General features: G+C 41.4%; 2 protein-coding genes and 1 non-coding gene across 3 annotated transcripts; 1 reads left to right on the top strand and 2 right to left on the bottom strand.

Annotated features, from left to right (window-relative positions):
• Nucleotides 1-2441: 2441 nt before the first annotated feature.
• On the bottom strand, nucleotides 2442-3916 carry LOC108044948. Its single transcript, XM_017124119.2, has one exon. It carries the CDS (start codon nucleotides 3831-3833, stop codon nucleotides 2442-2444), a length of 1392 nt encoding a protein of 463 aa, XP_016979608.2. The 5' UTR covers nucleotides 3834-3916.
• Nucleotides 3917-4953: 1037 nt separating this feature from the next.
• Nucleotides 4954-5025, top strand: Trnat-ugu. Its single transcript has one exon. It is a non-coding gene; the product is annotated as a tRNA-Thr (tRNA).
• A 10350-nt stretch (nucleotides 5026-15375) lies between these two features.
• On the bottom strand, nucleotides 15376-16932 carry LOC108044949 (cell wall protein DAN4). The gene has a single exon (XM_017124120.2). It carries the CDS (start codon nucleotides 16930-16932, stop codon nucleotides 15376-15378), a length of 1557 nt encoding a protein of 518 aa, XP_016979609.2.
• Between the last annotated feature and the right edge of the window lie 7448 nt (nucleotides 16933-24380).

Below are 24380 nucleotides of genomic sequence, written 5' to 3'. Positions count from 1 at the left end.
TACAAAAAATAATCATGTAAAAGAAATGTTCCTTTGTTTTTATTCAATGCTTTCCCTCAAGGGTGCGTGCAGTGAGGGCGGTGGGCAAAACAATAACATTAAATCACTTAAAGTGTCAACATTGCCCTGGTCAATGTACCAAGTGCAAGTCCAGATGGCATCATTCATTATCATAATCTGCAACATCATAAAGCAATTTGGCCCCTCTGGAATGAGTTTGTTTTGCGTCTCGCCACGGATGTGTGCTGGTGGCTCTTGGAAATCTTAATTACTGGCCCCCTCTATTTGGACCAGAACTTGACCCCGTCCAGGACGAGTGTGGAGTGTTAAGAGCTGTCCCTCAGCTGACCATAATGGGGGTTAATTGGTCTGTGGTGCGCGACACGCATACATCTTGGTAATTAACAAGTGGAGCGAGTGAAAGACCAGGTCCGGCCATATGGAATGCCTTTCTAGGGGGACACTCACTTTCACTCTCCCCCACGGACAAATATCCCGGATAGAGATCTGTTAGAGGCTTCTCGAGGCTTCCACTGCATTTCAAAATTAATTTATGGGGCGTTGCGTTAATATTAATTTCGCATGCTTTCTCTAGAAATATTTCTCCCCACTGGCCACCCCAATGTAGGCAATTGTAGAGCAGTGTCATTGGACTTTCTTCAACTAGCGCAATTTATGGCTTCATTATGTTAATTATTGGCAATTGCTGGCTGTGGCGCCCTTAAACGAAAGCAGCGATAACCTCTATGCACTTTCTTAATTTGGAAAGGTTTCTAAGGAGGGAGGTTCGTACTATAGATTCAATCCACAAAAGCATCGCCAACAATGGGGCCCGGACCATTAGGCCTTCTATCCACCTGCCAGCGAATTCTTTCATATCCCAAACTGAAACTCATTGTTGTGGCAGCCAAAATATAAAATACAAAAAATAAACAGCTGAAACCCACTTTGAACAATGCAACAAAGTGCATGTAGGATAATGGACAGGCAATGCATACGTAATGAATAGATTTTTGTTTTCTGCCAGGCAGGACCAACACATCCGAATTAAAGAGAAATTTAAACTGGTGGAAATGAAACTTTAAATCTGTGCCATCGTTAATCAAGTTGCGTCACATCCTCGGACACTTTCACTCCCTCGGATTTTCATTAGCCAACTGTCAGCCGTCAAACTCTGTTAACGATTCCCCTGATCCCGATCCTGATTCCTTTTCCTGCTGGGTGGGCGTTGGAGTGTCCTTTCCTGAGGGTGCTTTACTTGTTGTTTGTTGTTGGCTTGGCCCTAATTGTTATTTGGACAAATTGTTTTTCGTTAACCAGCCAACGATTAATGATGTGGTCAGTCCTATCAAAAGGGGGAGGTAGGCCATAAACCGCATCGGTTGTCGGGAAAATTTATAAGGGTTTCCGCAATTAAATCTGTACTAATTACCAACAATAAGCCAATTAAGAAAATATGCCGTGAATATGACCGCAAGAGTTGAGGAACTTTTAAAAATATCATGGAAAAATCGCAAGAAGGAAAAGGGTTAATGTAAAGTTGGGAAAGAATGTTATGAAATACGAGAGGGTAATTACATAAGGAAATTAAATATTTTGAGAAATGGGAATTATAATTTTTTAATTTTGTGTATAAACTTTAAAACTGTTATGCTTTTTTAGTAACATCTAGTTTAGTAAAAGATTAAAATAACTGACGTTTCTGTTCTTCGAATAAATATTTTTATGTTAAATATTTAATTATTTATAGTTAATACCTAAGTCAAGATACTTTTACTAGTTATAGGTAAGAAATTTATATTGGTTGATATTAATAGCTTTGTCAACATAATAGCTTTTAAGATGGCAAAATAGAATTAAAACAAGAGAGAACGCTATAGTCGGGTGCCCCGACTATCAGATACCCGTTACTCAGGTAAAGGGAGTGCGAGGGAGATGGAGATAGAAACTTTGATCACGCATAACTTTTTAACGAATGGTCCGATTTGAAAAATTTCTTCTACATTTCGATAGGTATTGATAAACACAATAAAACTGCATTTTTACTTTTCCGAAATATTTAAATTTTTAAAATCGTATATAAGCGATTGTGGGCGTTAAAGGGGGCGTGGCACCATTTTGAAACAAACTTGCGCTGCGTAGGAACTCCTAGAATCTGCATGCAAAATGCCAATCCTCTAGCTTTTATAGTTTCCGAGATCTCAGCGTTCATACGGACAGACGGACAGACGGACATGGCTATATCGACTCGGCTAGTGACCCTGATCAAGAATATATATACTTTATAGGGTCGGAAACGCTTCCTTCTAGCTGTTACATACTTTTGCACGAATACAATATACCCTTTTACTCTACGAGTAACGGGTATAAATATCTTTAGAAATTAATCATTTTCGTTCGATATTATGCTTTTTATTTATTGAGTACAGGAAACGCGATTCTTATCCGGCCTGCTTGATGAACTTCTGCTGCCTGGCATAGAACTTCTCGTCTTCCTCGAAGATAATGTAGCTGACACGGGGCTTGTCGAATTTGGAGGGTGGCGGCAGTTTTTCCAGGTTGGCCACCAGGTACTCATTAGCATGCAGCTCGCCGATCAGCTCCGCCATCATCGCGTAGGAGATGCGCAGCTTGCGGCAGCCGTCATCGCGCCACCCCATGATGAACTCGTGGTTTTCGCTCAATTCGTGATCAGTTCCCGAGAAAATATACTTCACGCGGCAGCCGTGAAAACCAGTCAACTGCACATATCGCACGGATTTCGGGGGTATTCCCTCAGTGGTTTTTGGCTTTGGAAGAGAACGATCCATGTCTTCGTCGCCTGATTGTGGATTAGAGTTGCTGCTGCTGGTGTAGTTAAGATGCATCTCGGAGTCACTTTCGCTGCTGGTGTCGGTCTCCATGGGTAGAGCTTGTCCAGACTCCAGTGCTTCGGGAAAGTCCAGCTCGGAGCGCAGAATGTGCAGCTGACGCGTGTCCACGCGCATTTGCAAGAAGTGCATCTGACCATCCGGACGAACGGCCTTGAGGAAGAGGCGCGATTTGTCCGGGCTAATGGGCTCGGCGTCGTGCAGCAGGCGCAGCATCATTTGGGTGGCAGTCACATGGCCGAAGATCTCCTTGAACTCGATCTCGGGGGAGTCCCCGTCCAGCAGCCGCAAGGCATCCGCGTAGAGATGCACGGCCACATCTCTGCCCAAGAACTCGCCCACGCACTGCCTGCAGCGGGAGCACTCCAGTCGACGGCGACCCTGGGTGGTGGCGACCCCGTTGCCCAGCAACTGGGTGCACATCACCAGGTAGTTGAGGCCGAAGAAGAGCTCCTCCTCCCTGGGATACTCCGCGGTCCTGTAGCGGTGGCAGAAGTAGTTCTGCGGCTTCATGGTCGTCAACGGGACCGGCTTGACCTGGAGGAACTGCCTCTGCCCAATAAGCTCATTGGCGCAGTTGCTGCAGTGGAAGGAGTAGGGCGTCAATGGGTCAATACGCAGGGCTAGATTGCCCTGCTGCACGTCAACGGTGAGCTGCTCCAGCACCCGGTGCTTGATGCGCCGGAGTCCAAGGCCGAAGGCCACGTTGTTGTCTTCCACTTCGACAAGGGAATAGGGCGGCTCGCCCTGATCTGTTTTGATTTCAATATCGAAGAACTTGTCCACCATGATGCGGTACTCCAGGTTCTGTTCGGTCCAGCAGATCCCGTTGGGGCTTACCTCGATCCTCTCGCTGCGACTTTCCCCGAGGACCGCCCTATACAGATCCATCGATCTGAGCAGCAGGACATTTATCCAGTTGCGGTTGCGGATGTAGGAAATAACAACTTGGTCCACTGGCATTGTCACGATTTAAGTCTAGCTTTTGAATATTTTAAAGTAGTTTGTTAAATTATTTAATGCTGCGACTGCGTTTTTAAGACTGAATTGATTGCTTGAAATTCCCTTTCTTAAATGCCAAGTAAAAGTCGCTTACTGCAATCGAATTATTAAGAAGTGTTGGAAAGGTTTTATCATAATATCGTTTACCTACTGAAACAGGGTTAAAAAACACATTATATTTTTCGATTCCCTTTCGATTACATTTGAATAAAAGGCCAAAGCTGACCTTCTTTCGATTAAAAGTTAATCCTCTTCTTTCATTCTCTTTAAGGAATTATCCCATAAAATTACCCATTTTATTCGATTGTGCCACATGAACAGATTTGGAGTCCTTTGAAGTTGCGCTAGCTGAGCATTCAGATTACCCAAATTGTTCTGCCCTTGGTCCTGTACAGAGTACACCTTTTAAAGCTCTTTATCGAGCCGGCTTAACTGGGAAAAGTTCCACTTTTGTTTTTTGATTTCCCGTTGAGTGGGTGGTTGGGCGTATGGAGTATCGTTTTTGGCGGATGCCAGTCGAGACCCCTTGGCTCTTTTGGACAGGAGATAAAGCGAACACGTTGCGCTGCGGCCGGGAAAAAGTTTTGCGTCATAATAAATAATTTCAACGCATTCGTCTGGAAGGATTAAGCGGTGCAAAACCTGTTTTGTTTTGCCTAACCATTTTTTCGGCCTTTAAATGGGTGTTTCAGGTTTAATGGAGACACAATTTCAAACTTTCAGTAGTGAAGCTTTTTTTTTTTAAATTTTTTTAAAAATATTTGTTGAAAGAAAAAAATAGAACACAAATTTTAAATAACAATTTTTAGTTTTCATTATTATTTTAAATTATTCAAAAGATACAAATTAACATTTTTTTCAAAACAATCATATTAAGACCAATTACAATAAGTCCATTAAAAAAGTTGTGAAAATTTGATAACACAATACTACTTACTTTTCGACTTGATAAGGTTCGAAAATATTGTTATCTAAACATTGGACCATGCTGTGATAAGATGATAAATTATTAAAAAATGCTGTCTTCAGAAAAGACTTCTGCCATTCACTATTTTGTCATTTTTGTCGACTGTTTATGTGAGCCTCTTTAGCTCAGTGGCAGAGCACTGGTCTTGTAAACCAGGGGTCGTGAGTTCAATCCTCACAGGAGGCAGCGACTGAGTTGTCAATACTTTTTTGTAATAAACAGAGTGATAGAAAAGCTTATTTAATTTTTAGCCAGGAATATTTGCCCCCTTAAAGCGCAAAATCCAAGGGCGAAATGTCAACCACAAATGTGTATTCAATTTAGATATCGCCGACCCGTTGACAAAAGTAAATGTTTTACATTTTTAATTAGAAACTCACACAGACCTAGAGGCAAACCCACCCAGGAGCAATCATGTGTGACATTATCGCCGACAGGACATCGACAATGTTCCTTTGCTACCACCTCTACTGAAAGAGCTTTGCGGTTTGGGTAAACACTGGGAACAAGAGTGGCGCGATACGCCAAGGACTTGCCAAGGAAGCGCCAGCTTAGACTATCAGTTGACATCCTTGTGTCGTGGGTAAATATTGACACAAATGTTTTTGAACAAAAATCGACCCTCTAGTGACTTCACAACTTTGCGTGCTTGTAATTATCTGTTTATGCTAGCTGCGACTTCATTGCCCTCTTATTTGTTTATAATTAAAGCCCTGGCATTTTTCTTTACGCATTTATCTTTGGCATAAATCACTTTAATTTTGATTTTCATTCAACTCCTTAATTAAAAATCAACAAAGCTACCCGCAGCGGCATCACACAATGCGCTTGCCTTGTTGTTAATTAATTTGGCCTTAACTTGTAGGTGGAGGGTATGCAGTGTGTTTTAGCCAATAAATCTCACATAATCTCCACTCACTGCATATTCTTCTTTTATGGCTGACGAGTTGCATTCACATTATCCTTTTATTGTTTGGCTGATTCGAGTTCCGAAACTCTCAGCAGGATAAATTAACAATTGATATTTTAAACGAGAATGAAAGCTAACCATCATTAAAATATATAAAATATATATAATTTTACATGTGTATATATTATTCATAATTATTTGATAAACGGTCAATTCGTTACATTATTTCTTTATTTCTCCATTAAATAAATTATTGTAAAACCATTTTACTATTTATTTTTATGTATACATACGAGTACCAAAATAATATAGTTTGACGGCAATTTTATTGCCATATTCGTAATAACCTTGAAGGCTTTTAAAAATGTCCTGAAACAGATGCCAACTTAATATTTTTCTAGTGGCGAAATCAGAAAATCGCAATGAAATCTAAACATGGGATTACCAATACCTTTTGATCGGACTATTACAGGATATTTTCATTTTTGAGGGTAGTATATATAGACGTAATCTCCTTCATCGCACTCTCGGTGTCCTTTGTCGACGACTAAAGTGATAAAAATGCTGTTCGTATCAAAATCAGACGAAATTGGTCGTAATCAAGTGGCACCCGAAAGTATGCAGCACTTTGCTGACTCAGCCAGAAATTGCGCTAAGAGCCAAGTGATTCTGACCAAGGGGATGACAATTTATCATTTTAGACTGTTGAGCAAGTGTTGACTGATGAGCCCCATGGGCGAAGTGGGTGGTGGGGGCGGAGTGGGTCGGCGTCGCCCCCTTTTAACTTTTGAGCTCAGCGCAACTGACAATTGGCCTTGCTGCTCGGCTGCCTCGCTCCTTTGGTAATTAATTTTGATGGAGGACACATTGCGCTTAGTTGGCTTAGTTCACCCGCAGATGCGACCAGGTAAGGACAACTTTTTTGGGCGACTTTGGGCCGGGAATTAATCTGCATCTGGCCAGCAGCTGCGTCGTCGGAGGACAGCATTTTTGGTGTTTTAATTTTCGCCGGTGTTTACTCGCTGCTGGTCCATCAATGTCTGGCCGAGTCGAGCTGGAAGCCAAAAGCTATTAGGGGAATTAAAAATGCATGAAGCTAAAAATGGGTTTTTGCTCTCAGCTTTTCAGCTGTGACTTCGAGGTGCGTGGCACTTAGTTAATTAGGCAGAGGTGGAAAAGGGGAGGCTGCCACTTGTCTGTGGCATTTTGCTTGACTTAAAATATTTCATAATTCATAGATTCAATTGTTTTCAGCGGAGTTAAATTGCATGTTTCTTTGACTGCAATTACGCGGAGCAGACGATCGCATTTAACTGTTTGTGCACTTTGCCTGCCACGGAGGTGGGCGTGGTCCGACCGGCCACGCCCCCAGTTCAATCTCGCCTCCGCGATCTTCAGCGAGCGGTGCAGCGCCACCCGCACCCTTTTCTAATTTCTTGGGAATTAGAGTTGAGAAATTATGATGAACTGGCAGCCCATGCATTCACCCATTCATTTACTTATTTATTCATCTGGCTTAATTGCCAAAGACAATGATGATCTTGGTGATTATTATGCTGATGATGAAGACGCAAGACAAAACTCTTTTATTTAGCTTCTTTAAAAAGTCAGTTCCGCATGCGCCTGTAGTACCCTTTAGATGATGGTTGTACAATATGTTATAATTTATAAATATTTCCCAAATTCGTAAACCAATTATGAAATCGCAAATAGGAAAGTAACAAAACGACATTATTAAAAGTAGAGTTTTTAATTATTTTGTATAACATTATAACTAACAAATCTTTAAAATTAATTTTTGAACATTTTTAGATTATTTCTTAAATGCCAAATAATTGTTACGGATTTAGTATGTCATGGTTTCTTGACATTCTTGGAATTCAAATTACATCGTTTTATTTTACCGGTTTTCTTATAAAATAGTGCATTCGAAATTCGTATGTCTTATATATAGATTGCCATATTCATCTTCGTCATTTTTTGTTGTCTCCTTCTAAGTTCTCGCTTTGTGGTTGCACTTTGCGGTTTGTGTTTGTTGTGTTCATTAATTGTTCTATTAGTTTTAATTGATGGTGGCACTTGCAAATGTACAAAGTTGAATTGATGTGGGACAGATATGAGATACTTCCCCAAGTTCGAGTGAATAGGAGAAAGGGGCGATTGGTAAAAGGGGAACAGAATTTTTCTTGACAATATTGTTGGTTGTTTTGGTCGCGTCTTGAGGTTTTTCGGTCAACCATCTATAGGTACGACTTATTGATGCTGCTGATCAGATAAGTGTGGCACAGTTGCCGTTGCCGGCTGCTGTGGCTCGTGATTATCGCCTTTGCATGTTGGGTCAGCTGCCGATCCTCCGATGCCTCAGATGCTGAGATGCATCTCGAATGGCTGTGGCTCGCGACAACGATGACGTTGCATGTGGTTGCTTGTGTGACACTTTTGCCGCGACCACGTCGCACTCCTCAAAAGTGCTTCCTCATCCTTGGAATTCCTTGAACTTTCCTGAGTGTTGAGTGGGAATTATGGCGATAAGCGATAAACGATATGCGATAAGCCACCCGCTGGCAGTTCGGCTGTGTCTTCGGCAGGAGAAGAAGTTTTTGCATACTGGTAACTTTCGGCAGCTGGATTGGCCTAAAAACCCACAAATTACGTTTTGACCGGCCAAAACGCCAGCCTGGACAATCCGATTATCCGCTCAGTTGGCTGTCCATTTGAGGTAGAAAGGAAACAGAATCCACCCTCATGTGCCGCAAAACTGTCTGCTAATGTCGCACGCCTCTCAGTTCCAGGTCCTTTGTCCCGGGCGGGGTCATTGTTTCTCTAACAAATTGATTCAGCAAAAACTGGACAAAACGGAACATCTTGCAGCATCTTACAGCCTGCGATCTTGGCTCATAGATTAGCCCGGGTCCAGACGGGTATTGTCATGGAAATGGCGTATTGGTAGCAGCAATTGCAACTGCGGCAGCAGCAACATCAATATCGGAGGCGACTTCGGAGGCCGGGGGCCCAAAACAAACCGAACGCATTGTCCTGTACTGTGTGGCTCGAATTTGTATCGCCTTCTTGAAATCTACTTAGCACACAATGGCGTTGAAATAGTCTTATTGCTTTTTGAGTGCTATTTGCGTAAGATTTATGGTTTGATTCGAGTGCTGGCCATACATATTTTCGGAATCGAACTTTCATAATTCATCCCAGAAGCTCATTATGCGAGAGGTTTCACCGTTGTTTTGCTGGGCTCAATTACCAAGTGCCTGACAGATGGGTTCAACTTCGTGATCTTGCAGATTTTCGAAACTCAATTTAGGCAACAAAACGATATTCAAATGTTGTCAAAGTCGTCGATTATTCCAGGCAGAGCTTAACTACCGTTCCGAGAATGCAGCCGCACAAACAAACACCCACCTTAAGTCAACTCAGCCAACTCAGCCAACTCAGGCAACTCAGCCACCTCGACACCTTGGAAGTTCGGGCCCGGACAGCCACATCCATCCACATCCATCGCACCCACTCCCAACTGGCCCGATAAATTTCACAAATCTCTCAAATCGCCAGCCGCAGTCGCGACTCTTCAAAGCCCCGAACGATGTTTCGCTGGAAAAGCAGAAAGCTGAGAGCTGGAAGCGGGAAACCGAAAACTGAAAACTGAATACTGCAATCTGAAAACAGAAAACTGAAGACAGCGAGGCAGAAATGAAAAGAAAACTGCTCGGCACAGAAGGCGAAGATGCGACCGCTGCCTGTATTTATGGCATTTGCATATATTTTGCATAACGCAATCGATGGCATCGACATGGAAAATATGTTTGGCTCGCCATTGGCCTGGGCCTGGGCCGCGAACTAAGTATTCTCCTATTCTTAATTCGGCTCGGATACAACACACATTTGCATAGAGATGCGCATAGATTTGCTGGAAAATGATTGTGTGTGCAGTTACCACCGTCTAAGCCAAAGATTCGGGCTCAGTTGGCCTGTTTGGCATTTCCCACCGGCGAAAGTTGGCCAAAATGAGCGGCAGCGCGACAGCGGGCCGCCCTCAATAAGCTCGATCCCGAGCTAATGTATTTATGTATTCGCGAAAAATGATAATTAAGTCTACTTGTCGTCTATCTGCAAAATAAAATCTAAACAAGATATTTTTCATGTTCAAAGTAAAACTTTTCCGCTACAACCAAAACGTGCGCGCCCTCAAAAGCAAAGGCAAAACCAAATCCAAATCCAAAGTAAGGCCCAAAGTAAAGTCAAGAGGGGCGGGGCTGTGTCGCCAATTCACCGAGTAACTGGCGGAGATATTAATATTTAAAATTCAGTAGCAAACTTTTGGCACGTTATTGTTCGACTCTGGAGCATTTTTGCTCGAGATTGTTATCAAAACAATTTCTGTTTGCTGTGCTAGCTGCAGATGCAGATAGCGATCCGAAAATAAAATAAAAGATTTTGTTGCCCTCGAATGGGGGATTGGGATTTTCGGTTAAATTCAGTAGCCGGCAGTGGCTTGACCCGGCAACTGAACTCAAATTTATTTTTTTGTTTTTTTTTTCCCCTGGCAAATTGCACTGCAGCCCGGCTGATTGTCTTCAGCAGACTAGCGGCAAAAGGCAATAATCAACGACAGGCGGCTGCGGCAACTGCAACTGCAGCGAGAGCAAATAAAATAAAGTCATGTTGCGGCCGCAACGGCAAGTTTGTTCAATTTGTTAGCCAAACAAAGTAGACATTAATTGAACCCGGAATCTGTGGCCCACAACTAAATGAAGTAATAAAGTGGAGCTGAGGCTGAGGCTTAAGCTTTGAAACAAACGGCAGTTCAGTGCTCCGGAGCGTCTTTATTCCCCCACTTATGTTCTGTTCCTGCCTCACGTTGCAAATGCAATAATTTGCAGCACGTCCAGCTGGCCATCATCCGCGGCAGCGGCATCATCATCTCCTCGGATATCAACATCAAGCCAATGGCAGTGCCAGTGCCAGCGGCAACATGCAAAGGAGGCTGGCGAAGGGGCAGCAATCAACACCTGTCCGCGGTGCAAGCCACCCTTTGCCGTGGCACTCGAACGCATAATTTAAGCCGGCTCTATTACACGTTGGTAATCCGTGACGATCGATTGCCTGGTGATATCCTCGGCCATGCAATTAAGTAATGTGGCTGCTCTGCCAGGCAACGACCACAGAGCTCATCGAGCTCTGCGATGGAGTGGCGAATTCAAATTACATTTATTACGATCTGCTTTAATCTGGTTATTTAGTTCACTTATCGAAATCTGCTGCCAGCAGTCGGGCAAATTTGTTAAAAAGATATTGGCATTTATGTTGTTATTAGGTTTTATTAATGGTTGCGGTTGTGGCGGTGCCAGTTTGCGCTTTTGATAAGCCCTGACACCGCACATCCCCAATCCTGCCAGGGTCATTTTCACGTCGCGCAATCCCAGAATCCCATTTCCAGCTAACAGAGACCCCGGCCCAAGTGCATTTCTGGCTGCAATCAGAGTTAGTGCTGATATCGTGGTTACTACTTATATTTAATATAAGAAGATGTTCAACTTCATTGGCTGAAAAATTCCATACGATTACTCATTTAAAAACCTGATTTAAGCTTATCATAAAGACGAGAAGACGGGACATAGTGTAAAAAGATATATATCATTTCCATCGCTTTGTTATTAAGGGGTATAAAATAAAATATTTAATTTACAATCCTACCATGAAACTTGACAACAAAATGTGTAAGACGTGTAAATTATGCAATTCATCAATTTACAAAAAATGTTGATATTTTGTAAGATACCTTAGACATTTGTATTTAAATGTACTTGAAAATACACTTCATATTAAAAGCACAAAAAATATATTAATGTTAAAATACAAATTATAAATTCATTCTAAATATTTATGTTTTTTAAAGATTTTTTTTTAATTATCTAACATGTCTTCTTCTTTGTAGCAATGCAATTATGGACTTCACAAGCATTTTTAGACACATTGTTGGGTTTACCCACCTAGCATTATCTTAGTGTCTCGTGTCACGACACGCGGCCATATTCGATCGAAAGTTCGGTGGATATCGCTGCGCAGATTTTCTGGGTTCTCGGCTTTCAGCTTTTCAACATTTTCCTTCGGTCTCACACAGCGCGCACAATTGACGCGTGTTGGCGATTGCCATTGCTCGTACCTTTCCATTTAATGGTGTCCATATGATTCACGGCCCTCCGTTCCGGACTCCACTGAAGCCAGCAACAAGAACCACAACAGCAACAACAGCTTCGAAAAATTCGTTAAATACAATTGGATTTTTTTCTGCAGCTTTCCTGCTGCACTGACGACGTGGCTGGGGACGTTGATGATGTGCCTCCACCACCACCTCCTCGGGATTCCTCTGTGGGCCAGGGAATCGTGCAATCGCTGGCACAGGCACTTGGCTTGGGCTTCAGCTTTGGCACTGGGACTGGCACTCCCCCGCGGTGTGGCCTCCTTTCCCTTCCCCTTCCCAGACTGCCCCTCCCTACCCTTTACAAAAACAATTGCAATTTTCAACTAATGCTTATTGCTGGAAATCAGTTTAGGAAAGCCAAAGGAGTCTGCCTCGCCGAATATGTGTGTGCACTCAAAAGAAATTGATCACATTACGGTATTTAAATTCTTGTATTAAGAAAACTTTGAAAAATATTTTAAATTTACAAAAATTGAATTTAAGGTTTCTATAAAAATTTTGCAATTTATTAATATAAATAATTGATTGAAGGAAGTAGTTTAGCAGAAAATATTTAGGGTGCCACAGAAATCACTTGGTTTTTGAAATCTCTTTTAAAAGTGTGCAAAAGTATGCAACAATATATGTTAAGTTCAGGAGTCCGTTAGATTCATTTAGTAACACGACTTTACTTAAGATACATACCTAAGTGATTTTAAAATGCTGGTGATTTCTTTTTTATTGTTTTTGATTATTTGAAATTTATAATTTTATTTTAGAAATTTAAATTTGCATTTAATATTTAAGTAAAGAGAAATCACAGATTTTTAGTTAAAATAGGTATTGATTTATTAGCACAACGTTTTGGTTTAAAATGTATTTATATATCATATTTTTTCCTGAGTGTGCTGCAAGAGGCTGGATTAGGAGTTGGAGCTGGGGTTCGAAGTCATCGACAGAGTCACCGTCACAGTCACCTGGGCTGAACTCTGGGCGAACTCTGTGGCTGCTCGCAGAGCAGAGCACTGTGAAAAGCCGAGTCCAGTCCACTAACAGTCGCCCCTTTGATGAAAACTGTAAATTTACGAACTTTACTTTAATCACCAAACATGAATCGCGCACAGCATGAAGCTGCCGAGGCCCGATTCTGATACCAATCCTGTAGCCCCCAATATCCCCAGCTCTGGGCCACTCTCTTCGGCTTCATAATCATCATCTCCATCGTCTCGGTCTTCTGCCTCCGAGATGTGGTGCTGTTGTGGCTGCGGCTGTTTCTGGTTACTTGGCTTTGGGTGTCGAAATCTCTCGTCAGTCTGTGTGTAAGTTATTTAACTTTTGTTGCTTTATGAAATTTAATAATTTATATTGTGGATTAATTGGGTTTAATTAAGTGGTAACGATGGGGAATCATGAAGTGGGGAAATGAGGCTATTGGCTAAAAGAAACGGGAAAGGGAAATGGACTTTGCATCTAAGACCCAAGGTGGCTGCTTTCTTAATACTAAAGCTCTAGCTCTTGCAAATTCTTAATATTCACTTCCACCAAATCCCCCCTTCAAACTCGTTCACAAACACCAAACACAAGCAGCTCCATAAACTAAGTTGAACAACTTTAGCTGTTTGCATGTTTCAGCTGGCTGAGTGAAAATATTTCTTAGCATTTCGACGCATGTTCAGAGTTTTGTTTGCTGTCGTTGTTACCATGTTTTGATTTGCAACACGCCGGGATCCTTTTGTCCTCTGGCCAGCAGGAGTAGCCGAGGGAAAGGAGCTGGCCAACGCAGCAGCAGCAGGCGATAACAGGGAGCAGGAAGGCGCTCATTGACTTTGCCCTCGAAGTTGTCATTTGGTGCGTCTGCTTCCGATAACCAAGGGCAGAAGGGAGCCACAGACTATACACCTAAAAGAAATATTACCTACTAATGATGGCAAAAAAATCAATGAATTTGGGCCATATTTTAAAACATTTTAGGAGATCATAATATATAATTAGGAATTAGACGTCTTTATTCCCCAGCTAAATATTAATTTACCGAGTATAACTTATAACTAGTTGGCTATAGATCAGAAATATGTAAGAATTCATGATTGGTTGTAATTATTTGTATTTATGTAAACTGGTGTTCAATATATAAATTAATGATAAGATAAGTATCCTCTTGAAGCATTTGCAATGGCTTAATAATATATATAAATATGAATATATTTTAAAAATCTAAATGTAGCATAACATATTTATATGCCTTATTTATCTGATTATGGCCTAAAGGAAAGTGATATTGTTTTGGGTGTAGACCCCATACTCAAGGATCTGGGGCTTCTCTGAGCCATTCCGTGTCGCAGCATGTTGTCAGTGTTTATGTCCATGCTTTTCGGGCATTCTTCTGTTCATGCTGCATTCTGGGCAGCGGCAGGCTCTCGATTTGTTTTGTTTTGCTTCTGATTTTGTTACTGGGCTCGATACTGATTCTGATTCCGATTCTGGTTTTTGTTTTGGTCTTTTGTGTCGTCAATTGGTCGAGTGCGTGCTTTGTTGCCATCTCTGTTGTCCGTCGAGTGTTTATGCCTTTGTTTTGACTTCGGCTTGGACTCGATTTTGTATCTGATAATTTATTGCCCGGCTTGTGCCAAAAAAAGAGGAGAAACAGACAGAAGTTTAACCAAAAGGGAAAAGGATACGTTGTATATGTCGTGTGCCCAGAGAGATGCTCTCGAGCCCGGAGATATGCGGGACTCCCGATTGCGGGTCCTCAGAGGCCAATGGCAACACCTTCGCATCGAGCATCTGTTACTACTTTGGTAGCCTCTGATTTTGGTCACTTTTGCAGCCGATGCTGTTGTTGCTACAACTTTGTTGTGTCCTCTGTTTATGGGCTGCTCCTCTGCCAGAGAACCCCGACTCCCGAATCCCAAGCCCCGTGAGGGTCCAACAATGGCCACAAATGAAAAATCCACTTCGACTCATTGTGTCGCCTGTCACCTGGAATTAGTAACTACAAGTATGTTAAAAGGTTCATTCATGTTGCGCTTGTTTTGACTTTTGTTTCGCGCCATCCTCCCAGCCTTTTGGAAGACATTTGTAGTTCTCGGTTAGGTCTGGGATTCGTTCTGGGGTCCCCGACATCTCGGTATATCGTGGTATCGGTTTCGCTCAGCAGCTTCACGGTGTTCCCTTGTCTGTAAATTGATAGCCAGCCAAAATAGTCCGCATATTTGCCATGCACAATTTGTGCTTGAGAGCATGAAAACCGTAACAGAAAATGTACTTTACCAGTATTGCACTTTAAACTGTTTTTTATTTGAAAGCTAGAGTGGGAGGGTAAATTGATACATTGCCTTAATTCCTTTAACATTTGATAACTACTTTAAGATTATACAATGCATTTAAATTAAATCGGGGTTTATCTGGTTGACATAATTCGAATTTTATATAAACTTTAGTTTATTGGTAATGTCTTATCCTCGTCACTTGAAATCTGATGAGTAATAGGTTCTGAGCCGATACCGACGTTGTAATTATTGTAGTTATCCAAATCACTAGAATAGCTATTAGGATTATAGTCCGAAGATCCGCAGATGGCCAATGCCAAATCGGTACGTTTTTGTGAAATACTTAGAGCCTGAATGAGATCGTTGATTGCGTTGAAGTTAGTGGGGGCCCAGTCTTTAACTGCGGTTTCCAGGGAGTACAAACTACTTTCTTGAGTTTGGTTAAATACAGCTAATTGGTTACTCAAGGATGATAACTTAATAATAGAAGTTTCGGTAAGATTTGTAATTATTGGAAGGTTCTTCAGCTCAACTAGAGAATTGACTTGCGAAGTATTTAAGTTAGCAAACGATTCTTTTAAATTATTTACTTTTGGCTCGATGTATCCCTTTAGTATTTGGCTAACAAAGTTCAGTTTGTTGTCCAATCCCTTCGATTTGAGCAGGATTTGTCCTTGGGTGACGTCAAGTTTATTCCCAAGGTTTTTAACCCGATCTTGGTTCAGCTTTTGAAATCTTAGCAATTGAGATACGGTGTCGATTGATCGGTTGGCAAATAAGTCTATCTTTTGAATGGAATTGACGACTCCTTGAAGAAGATCGACTTCCCAAGATAGAATCGCTTGCGACGTGTTTTGCAGGAGCTCTTCGGTATTTTCTATGAGGGAAAAAGACTCAGACTGATTATCAAGGTCTGTGCTTATGTTCCAGTTTAAAGTGTTGATGGCATTGAGCAAAGAATCGGACTCGATTAGGGCACCGAAATTTTCAGCCAGGAGGGTGAACAAGATTTCTTCTTCGGTTTGCTGTTCAGTGGTTGAGATAGTTATTGAATCTGTGGTGGAAACAGGTGTTGTAACGTTATCTGTTGTGGAATCAGATGTTGAATCTGTGGTGGAAACGGTAGTTGTAGATTTATTTGTTGTGGAATCAGTTGTAGTTGAAGAAAGTGTAGAGGAATCTGTCGTGGTAGACGTTGAAGATTGAACTGTTGTTGGAGAATCTGTGGTGGAAACAGATGATGTAGATTCAACTGTACTGGAATCACTTGTTATAGAATCGGTTGTGGCTGAAGAAGATGTTGTGGACTCTGTTGGTAAGGTTGTAGAAACCGTGGTAGACACAGCTGTTGTAGAAGTTGTGGTTGTTGAAACTGTGGTGAGAGCAATTGTTGTAGAATCATTCGTTGCAGAACCTTTTGTGGTTCGCACAGTTGAGGAATCTTGTGCGGAATGAGATGTGCTAACATTTAATGATCCGGCTGAGGAAGCAGTTTTGGGAACATTTGTGGTAATGTCTGAAGAAATAGTGGTTCCAGTTATAATTGTGGCTTCCGTTAATCCTCTGGATCCACTTGAAGCCTCTGCTACTGTAACAACGTCGGAATCCGGAGTATCGTCAAAGTCCGGAAAGTCCTCGATGCCTGCCGGCTTATTCAAAGAAGGATCTGCTGCAAAGGCAGCCACCATGAAGAGCAACAGGAGAGTTGCAATCGAAAGAGTCATTTTAAGACCACAAAGTATGCTTGTTAGTATAATAGAACTGGGAGTTCAACTGTCATTCGGTGGCCTTCACCCCAGCTTAAATACGATTTACATTGCTGCCCACATTCACGTTCCATTCTGAGGTGCAGGTGTGCTATCGGTTGCCACTTTCTCATTCTCTGCACTTCTTTCTTGCACCATGCACTTTTTTTTATCGGTTTTATGCTGTGCTTTATGGGTCAGCTTGTTCAGCACGAGTTTGATGTTTGAAGAAGCTACCGATTCTGGTTCATTGTACTTGCAAATGCAGACAAAGAAAGTCAATGTAAAGAGACACATGGCTGATTTCCACGAGCGACAATTGCGGAATATTTATCAATAGGAAAGCTAACTATTAACCACATAGAAGTCAACGCCAGCCACATGGGGGTCACACTCAAAGTCAAATTTTAATGAAAAAGTGATTCATCATTTAAGCGGCTGCATCAATTAATGGCCAACGGGGTGAGCGGGGCGCAGAAGGGCGGGCCTCTCAATAAGCGGGTCAAATTAGAATAAATAGTTACACAAACAAGCAGACCCCTTTGCTCTCTCGTTCGGTGAAGCGGGGTGGGGAATTATTGCAACAAATCAAAAAATTAAAAATAAATAAAAATGAATTGAATAATTTAGGTCACCAATATCTAGCTCTCCCTGAAATGCACAAAGTCTATGAATGAGTCGAGTCAAGATGATGGTGGCTGCCATTTGTGGTTGCATGGGGATTGGGTTAGTTCGGGTTGGTTTAGATATTTCTTATTAATTAATTGCCGCATAATTCATGTATTGCATGCTGGATAAATGTAGTCAGGAAAATGGGTTTGAAATCTGAAATCAGTTTATGTTTTGGAAGTATTTCTTACAATTTGATAAATTATTCTTAAAAAATATATGTTTATATAAATAAATACAATACAAACTATGTATTGTATTCAGCATTTCTATGTTTAATATTGTCTCAAAAGAGACCAACACCTATGAAAAAATCCTTTTATTTTAACTTGCTTAAAATGCTAATAAATACGCATATTTTTTAAAAATGCATTTTATTTATCAACTTTATTTTCCGTTATCCAATTATTTTGTCAGTGTAGAGGAAAAACTTTCGATTCCTATTACATTATTCTATTGGAAAACATGAAAATATTTAGAAAATGGGTCTTCTTTCGGGTCCGTTCTTATGCTGGTTGACATTTAAGCCCATTTCGATCGGGGCACAGTGCAGATCTCATCGGTGGATGGGCGGGGGAGTGCTTGGGAGCATGGCATGCAATTATGCATTCATCAAGATTATGACACGACATGCAAGTTCCTCTTGTGTCTTTAGCAGCAAATGAATTTGTACTTTAGCTGTGGGTGTTGTTCTTGTCGCTGGGTTTTTGCTGAGCTGCTGTGTTTTGATAGAACAATTTTGCCGCGGGCTGCAGGCTGTGGTGGCAGCACACGCGATTTGGAAGCGGCGCGTAATTAATCGTCAAATGAGTTTAATTGTTTATGTCTCTCGCTCGCGTCTGTGAACTGAACGCGGTGTCTTTAGATGCCTTCCAGATACGAGAGCAGTAACAACATACTGGAGCACATCAAAATTCGGCTCACAAGCACTTAACTAAGAGTTTAACTAATGGCCTGAACTCAAAACAAACTGTGCAACGTATAAACCTCAATATTTATTTAATTTATTTATGGATGCAAGGCATTTTGATATTTCTCTGGTATTCTTTAATGATATATTAATTTCTCGCAGAACAAAATATTCTCGTTACAAGCTCTATTAGTACGGGGAAATTATAAATTATGAACCAGCGAAAAGAAAATTAGAAAAACATTTAGAAAAAACAATTTCAGCCCTGGGGGCTGGACCCCTGTATCCTGGTTCCTGACATACGCCGGGGTTCAACATTCATCACCACCCAAGTGCAACCACAGTGGCTTCCCGCTGATTAAAACAAAAACAACAAAATTAACAAAAAATTTGCATTTTAATACAAAAATTTGGGCGCTAGCTAAAAAAATGTCCTTCGCCGCAGTTCCGGTTTTGTCACGGGGGCTGAAACAAAAGCGGAGTTAATAATTTTATCAGCGACAAACAGTTGACAAAATCAGCAAAATTCTTTTTCCAGCCAGGTCCTGCATCCGTTATGCCTGGAAACTTAAATTAACTGTGAAAGAGACCACGCAGCCAAGACATTTGTCTTTTCCCACTCCCGACCCAGGATTTCACTGCGGTTAGTGGGGAGTGTTTGGGAGTCAGAGTCTGTCTTGGAGATTATTAATCATCTTTTGTGCGCATCGCGTCTTTCGACTTTTCGTATGCCTCATTGCAGGGTTTTCCTCTTTTTGAACTTTCTGTCTAAGTCTGAGCTCCCGCCCCCATTCTGGTTTTTTGCCTTTTCGGAGGAAATCCTTTTCTAAGGAAATTATTTTGTTTTTTTTCCTTCAGCGATACTTTGTACTTGTTTTAGATTCTGGCTAATGAATTTCTGTTGATAAAGAACTTCATAAATTTTCAACTTAATTAAGCTGCCCGCCTTGTCAGTTGGCAGCTCGGAACGTGAGAGAGACTTCTGCGTGTATTTCTTTGAAAAGTGGGTGAGCCAGGTAGTTATGATGATATGAGAGTGCTCCAGTGGATTGATTTACAGGTGTAGCAGCTAATTAAGATGGTTATGATGGTGCTTAAAACGTCAGTTATCACCAGCCATTAATCTTCTGATTTTATGCGATACCAAGATGAGAAATCATTACGGGAGAACCATTGAGGAATTCAATTTAAACAAATAATACTTTATTTAAAGCTAAATTTCACTGTTACAATAATAATAATGCGATAAAATCACTAAGCTAAGATACACCTATCTTATCACCTATCAATATTTTTCTCTCAAGAGTTTATTTATACTTTTATTTAGCGAGGAAATGTATATACTTAAATTATTTTCTATCCCCAAGCATTCTTATAAGATGCTGTTTTGTGGGCTTTCATCCGTGGTTCACTTTCTAACCCATGCACTGTAAATAAGTTTTTGTTGCAATATTTAAATTAACTACATTTCCCTCTAGGCAGCGATTTTCCGATTGCTTAAACTCTAGGAAGTGTGCCAAGCCAGCAAATCGACCAAAGTAAACCTCTGTCCCTTCAGCTCTCTTCTTACCTTTAAACTTCGCCTGTTTGGGCTTAAAGCGTTAATTCGTAATTTATGTGTCACACGAATCGAAATTGAATGCCAGGCGAAATTATGGAATATTTATCATTTCACACACACAGCCCAGCCGAAGTGAGCCGAACTTAGCCACCAGGTAAGGCCACTGAGAAAAGGCGACTGGGCCAAGAAACGTTTGTCAATTCGAATTACGAATTACGACAAAGTGCGCTTAAGTTATGTGCGTGTTTCGTCTGGGACGGAGAAAGGAATCGGGCCTTGTATTGCCTGGCCATAAAGTTGGGGTCCCTTTTGGCCGTCTCTCAGGGTGTTGTGGCTGCTAACCGTAAACCGCGCACAAAGAGTGAAATATTTATAACGTTTGCATACACAGTCGAGAAGAAATGAATGCAACCGCCACCGGCCGCTGGCCAATGTCCAATGGCCAATGTCCAATTGCCTGGCAGTCCTTGCAGCGGTGGCAAGTGTTAATTGGAATCAATTTGATAATCTCCTCACCCGATCCGGGGATATGGGCATGTGGGTATGTGGGTATGGGTTCGGACTGCTCTGCTGAGTTCATGATAATTTCGCGGATGTGCGATTTTGATTGAAAATTACGCTGTGGGGGGCTGCCTGGTCTGGCCGAGTGTTTCCCTTTTATCGCACAAAGAACATAATTCAAGGTGAATTAATTTAAATGCCAATTTATTGCCAAAATATTGCAGTCCCTTTTACAGAGTGTGTGTGTGTGTTAAATGGACCAAGCAAGAAAGGGTCAAGAATAACTGTATATGGAAGTGACAGATTGATCATAAATACAGCTTTACGGTTCGCGGATCTGTGGCGATATCCGTTCCTTGATAAATTTGTTTTTAAAATGAGTTTTGTGCCTTGGCCATATTGAACAAAACCAGGGTACGATAGGTAAATTTGTTGAATAAGTTAAAACAATAATTGATGATATAAATATTATATGAAATATATTACATTAGGAAAATATTTTAGAAAATATGAAACAATTATTAATAGGAATATATAGAGTTTTATGCATTACACTATTTAAGTCAATATGGTGGGTTTTTTCACTAAGTGCTTGAACTTACAATTAAAGTTTATATTTTGGAAAAAATTTAAACAATAATAATATTATCTTCGAGAAGTGATAAATTACTATTAAAATATTGGGTTATTAGAACTTAAAATTATTATATAATAAAATCAATCCAAAAATTAATAGACTCTTTTTTTACACCTTAGCAATGAAAAGTGTGGTACACTTTGAAAAATCCTTATTAATTTTTAAGTATTCTAAATAAATGGTTTAATAAATAACGATATGATAAATCGTTTAATTAAATTTGTATGGACTTTGTAACATATATTTCCAAATTACAAAAACCATTATTTTTTTAGATTAGTTTTATCCCCAACAAATACTTTGGCTTTATCTGTGATGGGTGCTCATATGAAAATGGTGTTATATATTTATTTACATGCCTAAATACGCCTGTTTAGCCACAGAAGCATCCTTTCTAAATACAGACTCGCTTCCAGACTGACCCCTTCGTTGCTGAACTTCTAATTAAGCCGGTGGCAAGGGTCCCCACATTCCATCCCGAAATGCCACCCATATCGCTGGCCGAAAACCCACCCGCAGGAGGCAAGGCTGACATGTGGCTGATTAACATATTATGCGACAAAGTGCCACTGGACACACCACACAGATGGATGCAACTGAGGCAATTCAACGCCTGTCACTGGCTGTTTGCGCAGATAATTCACGCCAACGCCAAAACAGAGCCAACCCGTGGGGAGGGGGGCGAGTCGAATCCAGATTCAGATTCGGATTCAGATTCAAATCCAGATCGGAGAGACCACAGAGACCACAGCGAGGTTGCGTCGGTTTTCGGGGTAATTGAAAAAGTTAGCTCGGCTCTGGGCCGACTTTTGTCGTTCTGTCTGGCGAACAAGTATCTCTGGGATATGGCGATGGCTATCGATGTCAGTGATAGGTGAGTGAGAGACCGTCGGGCCGCCTTATGGACCAATTAAGGGTTAAACATTTTGCATATGCAGTCTCCGTGTCTTTGTCTGTGATTTGCATAATTTCGGGTTGGTGGGTTGGTGTATCTGTATCTCCGTACGCCGTATCTGGCATATCTCCTGTGGCCCGGCGATGTTGGTGTCCAATTTCATTAGCAACGTCCAGTCCCCAACAAACCTTTCAATTCGCTGCGTGTTTTGAAATGGAACTTTCAGCCTATCTGTCACCGAAATGTGTGTGCCATATCCCAGCCTTTTTGTCACATTACGAGCATTTACATAAAATGAAATTGAATACGTTGAACATTTTTGGACATGTGGCCCGGACAACCCTCTCGCAGTCTCCTTTTGTCATAATTTAATTAGTAAAGGTAACAAATGAATCGTAACCCCTTCCATCCAGGACATTGTTTGACCCCCCGCTCCTTGAGGGACATAATAAATTTGTGGCCATTTCGCACAAGTCATAAATTAGGCAATTGGAATTTGTTTTCCAATTACACATATTTCACACCGCATGCCAAATAATTTAGCTTCACTGTCAGACACTCGCGAAAAAATGGCAGAGGGAGAATCGAAAGCTATTTCTATTTGATAATTTATAACGCACGGCAGTCGGGCCAACAAGTACAAATTGTCAAAAGTATTTTGCATCTTTGAGAGGCGACCAAGGACCACCCATGGCGGGCCTCCCCCTCTTGGCCCCCTCCCCCTTTCCCCTCCTCCGCCTGCTCCCCTGACCCCAAAGACCGCCACGCGTTCGTAACGAGTCACAAATTCGCATTGCAATTGACCAGACTCGGCGCAGTCTCCCATCATAATTTCTCAGCCAACAACACCTTCCTGGCCTCAGTCCGGTTATTCAGCAATCTGCCATGGGGCAGAAGTGGGGGGAGCAGGGGAGCAGGGGGACGGGCGGGAGGAGTCGCTGCCACCCGCTTGGCCGGGCCTTGGCATTTCGTGCCACCCAACTGGCCGCTTATTTTTGCGTATTAACGCGCGAAATAATATTTTATTTTGACCATCGTCAAAGGATTGAAAAATGCCCGCTAATATCTTAGGGTCTTTGTGACGGCTTTGTATGTTCAGCGGATCGAGGACCATTCACCATGGTCCATGGACACCATGCCACATATAGGTGTTCTCCGGACTGGAGGCTTATATAATTATTCTTTCTTTTCATGCGACTTTTGGCATAGGAAAGATGGAGACAAACGTATTGTAACTGGTCAACTGAAAATATTTCATTTAGCTCCTGTTAGGTACTTTCAATTAGTTTGAAATTTTTAACAATTAAATTTACTTTTCTTGTGTGCTTGCTTGAATAATAATATATTTACAGGCTAAATCTTTATTTTATTGACATTTAAACAAAAATAATTTTAAAAACCTTTTAGAACTGTTTCTAAAATATAAAACGCAAATCTAAAGACTATTTTTCGAGTTTAAGGCAACAAAATTATTAATGCTTCGCCTAGTATCCATTCATAATTGACCCCAGTGTCATGCAGACTTAAAAAATAGTTGTACACAATTTAATCACAAAGGCCAATAGATGTTAAAACAATTTCATGTTAAAACGATTATTTAACTTTTTGGTTAGACTAAAGATTTTCAATATAGATTTAGTAACATGTTAGCTAAAACAAAGGATTGCGCAAGAAAACCATTTCGCCGTTAAGCTGCATTATATTATTCTCAGTTTTGTAATAGCTTGTCCAAATAATTTAATAGCTATTTTCCACAATTTTCCGCCTCATTTTCCATAGCTCATTTACGGCATCCTAAAGACAACAATTTGTGGTACGAAATATAGTTCACGGACACACCTCCTCGCGCGGAAAATTGCAATTCTTCAAGCCAAATTCCCACGTTCCACCACCGCAAGTCGAAACGAGCCGAGTGCGAATGCAAATGCAACTGCAGTGGATCAATCATGTGCCTAGAGCCAAGTACTCGGCTCCGATCAGCACCACTCAAGAGCAAATAAGTGCCGTGGACACCGAGTGTGGAGGAGGACGATGCGGAGGAGATAGTGGCAGCAACCGTTACCTTCTTGGCCAATTGGTCACAAAATCTTAACACCTCGGCCAAGGTTGGGGATGAACCAATGATCGGATGATCGGATGATGATGATCGCAGCCCGCTGATCACTCAGTGGCGGCCATTAAAGTCAAATCATTTTTCACATTTAGATGCCGGCCGTTGAGATACAGTGGAGCTTGGTGCAGCACGGCGGCTTCA

The sequence above is a fragment of the Drosophila rhopaloa genome, unplaced genomic scaffold (genome assembly GCF_018152115.1).
Source record: "Drosophila rhopaloa isolate 14029-0021.01 unplaced genomic scaffold, ASM1815211v1 contig_155, whole genome shotgun sequence".
In the NCBI taxonomy this organism is placed as follows: Eukaryota; Metazoa; Arthropoda; class Insecta; order Diptera; family Drosophilidae; genus Drosophila; species Drosophila rhopaloa.
Note: the sequence above shows the minus strand (reverse complement) of the source record. Positions and strands in the feature narration are given on the sequence as shown.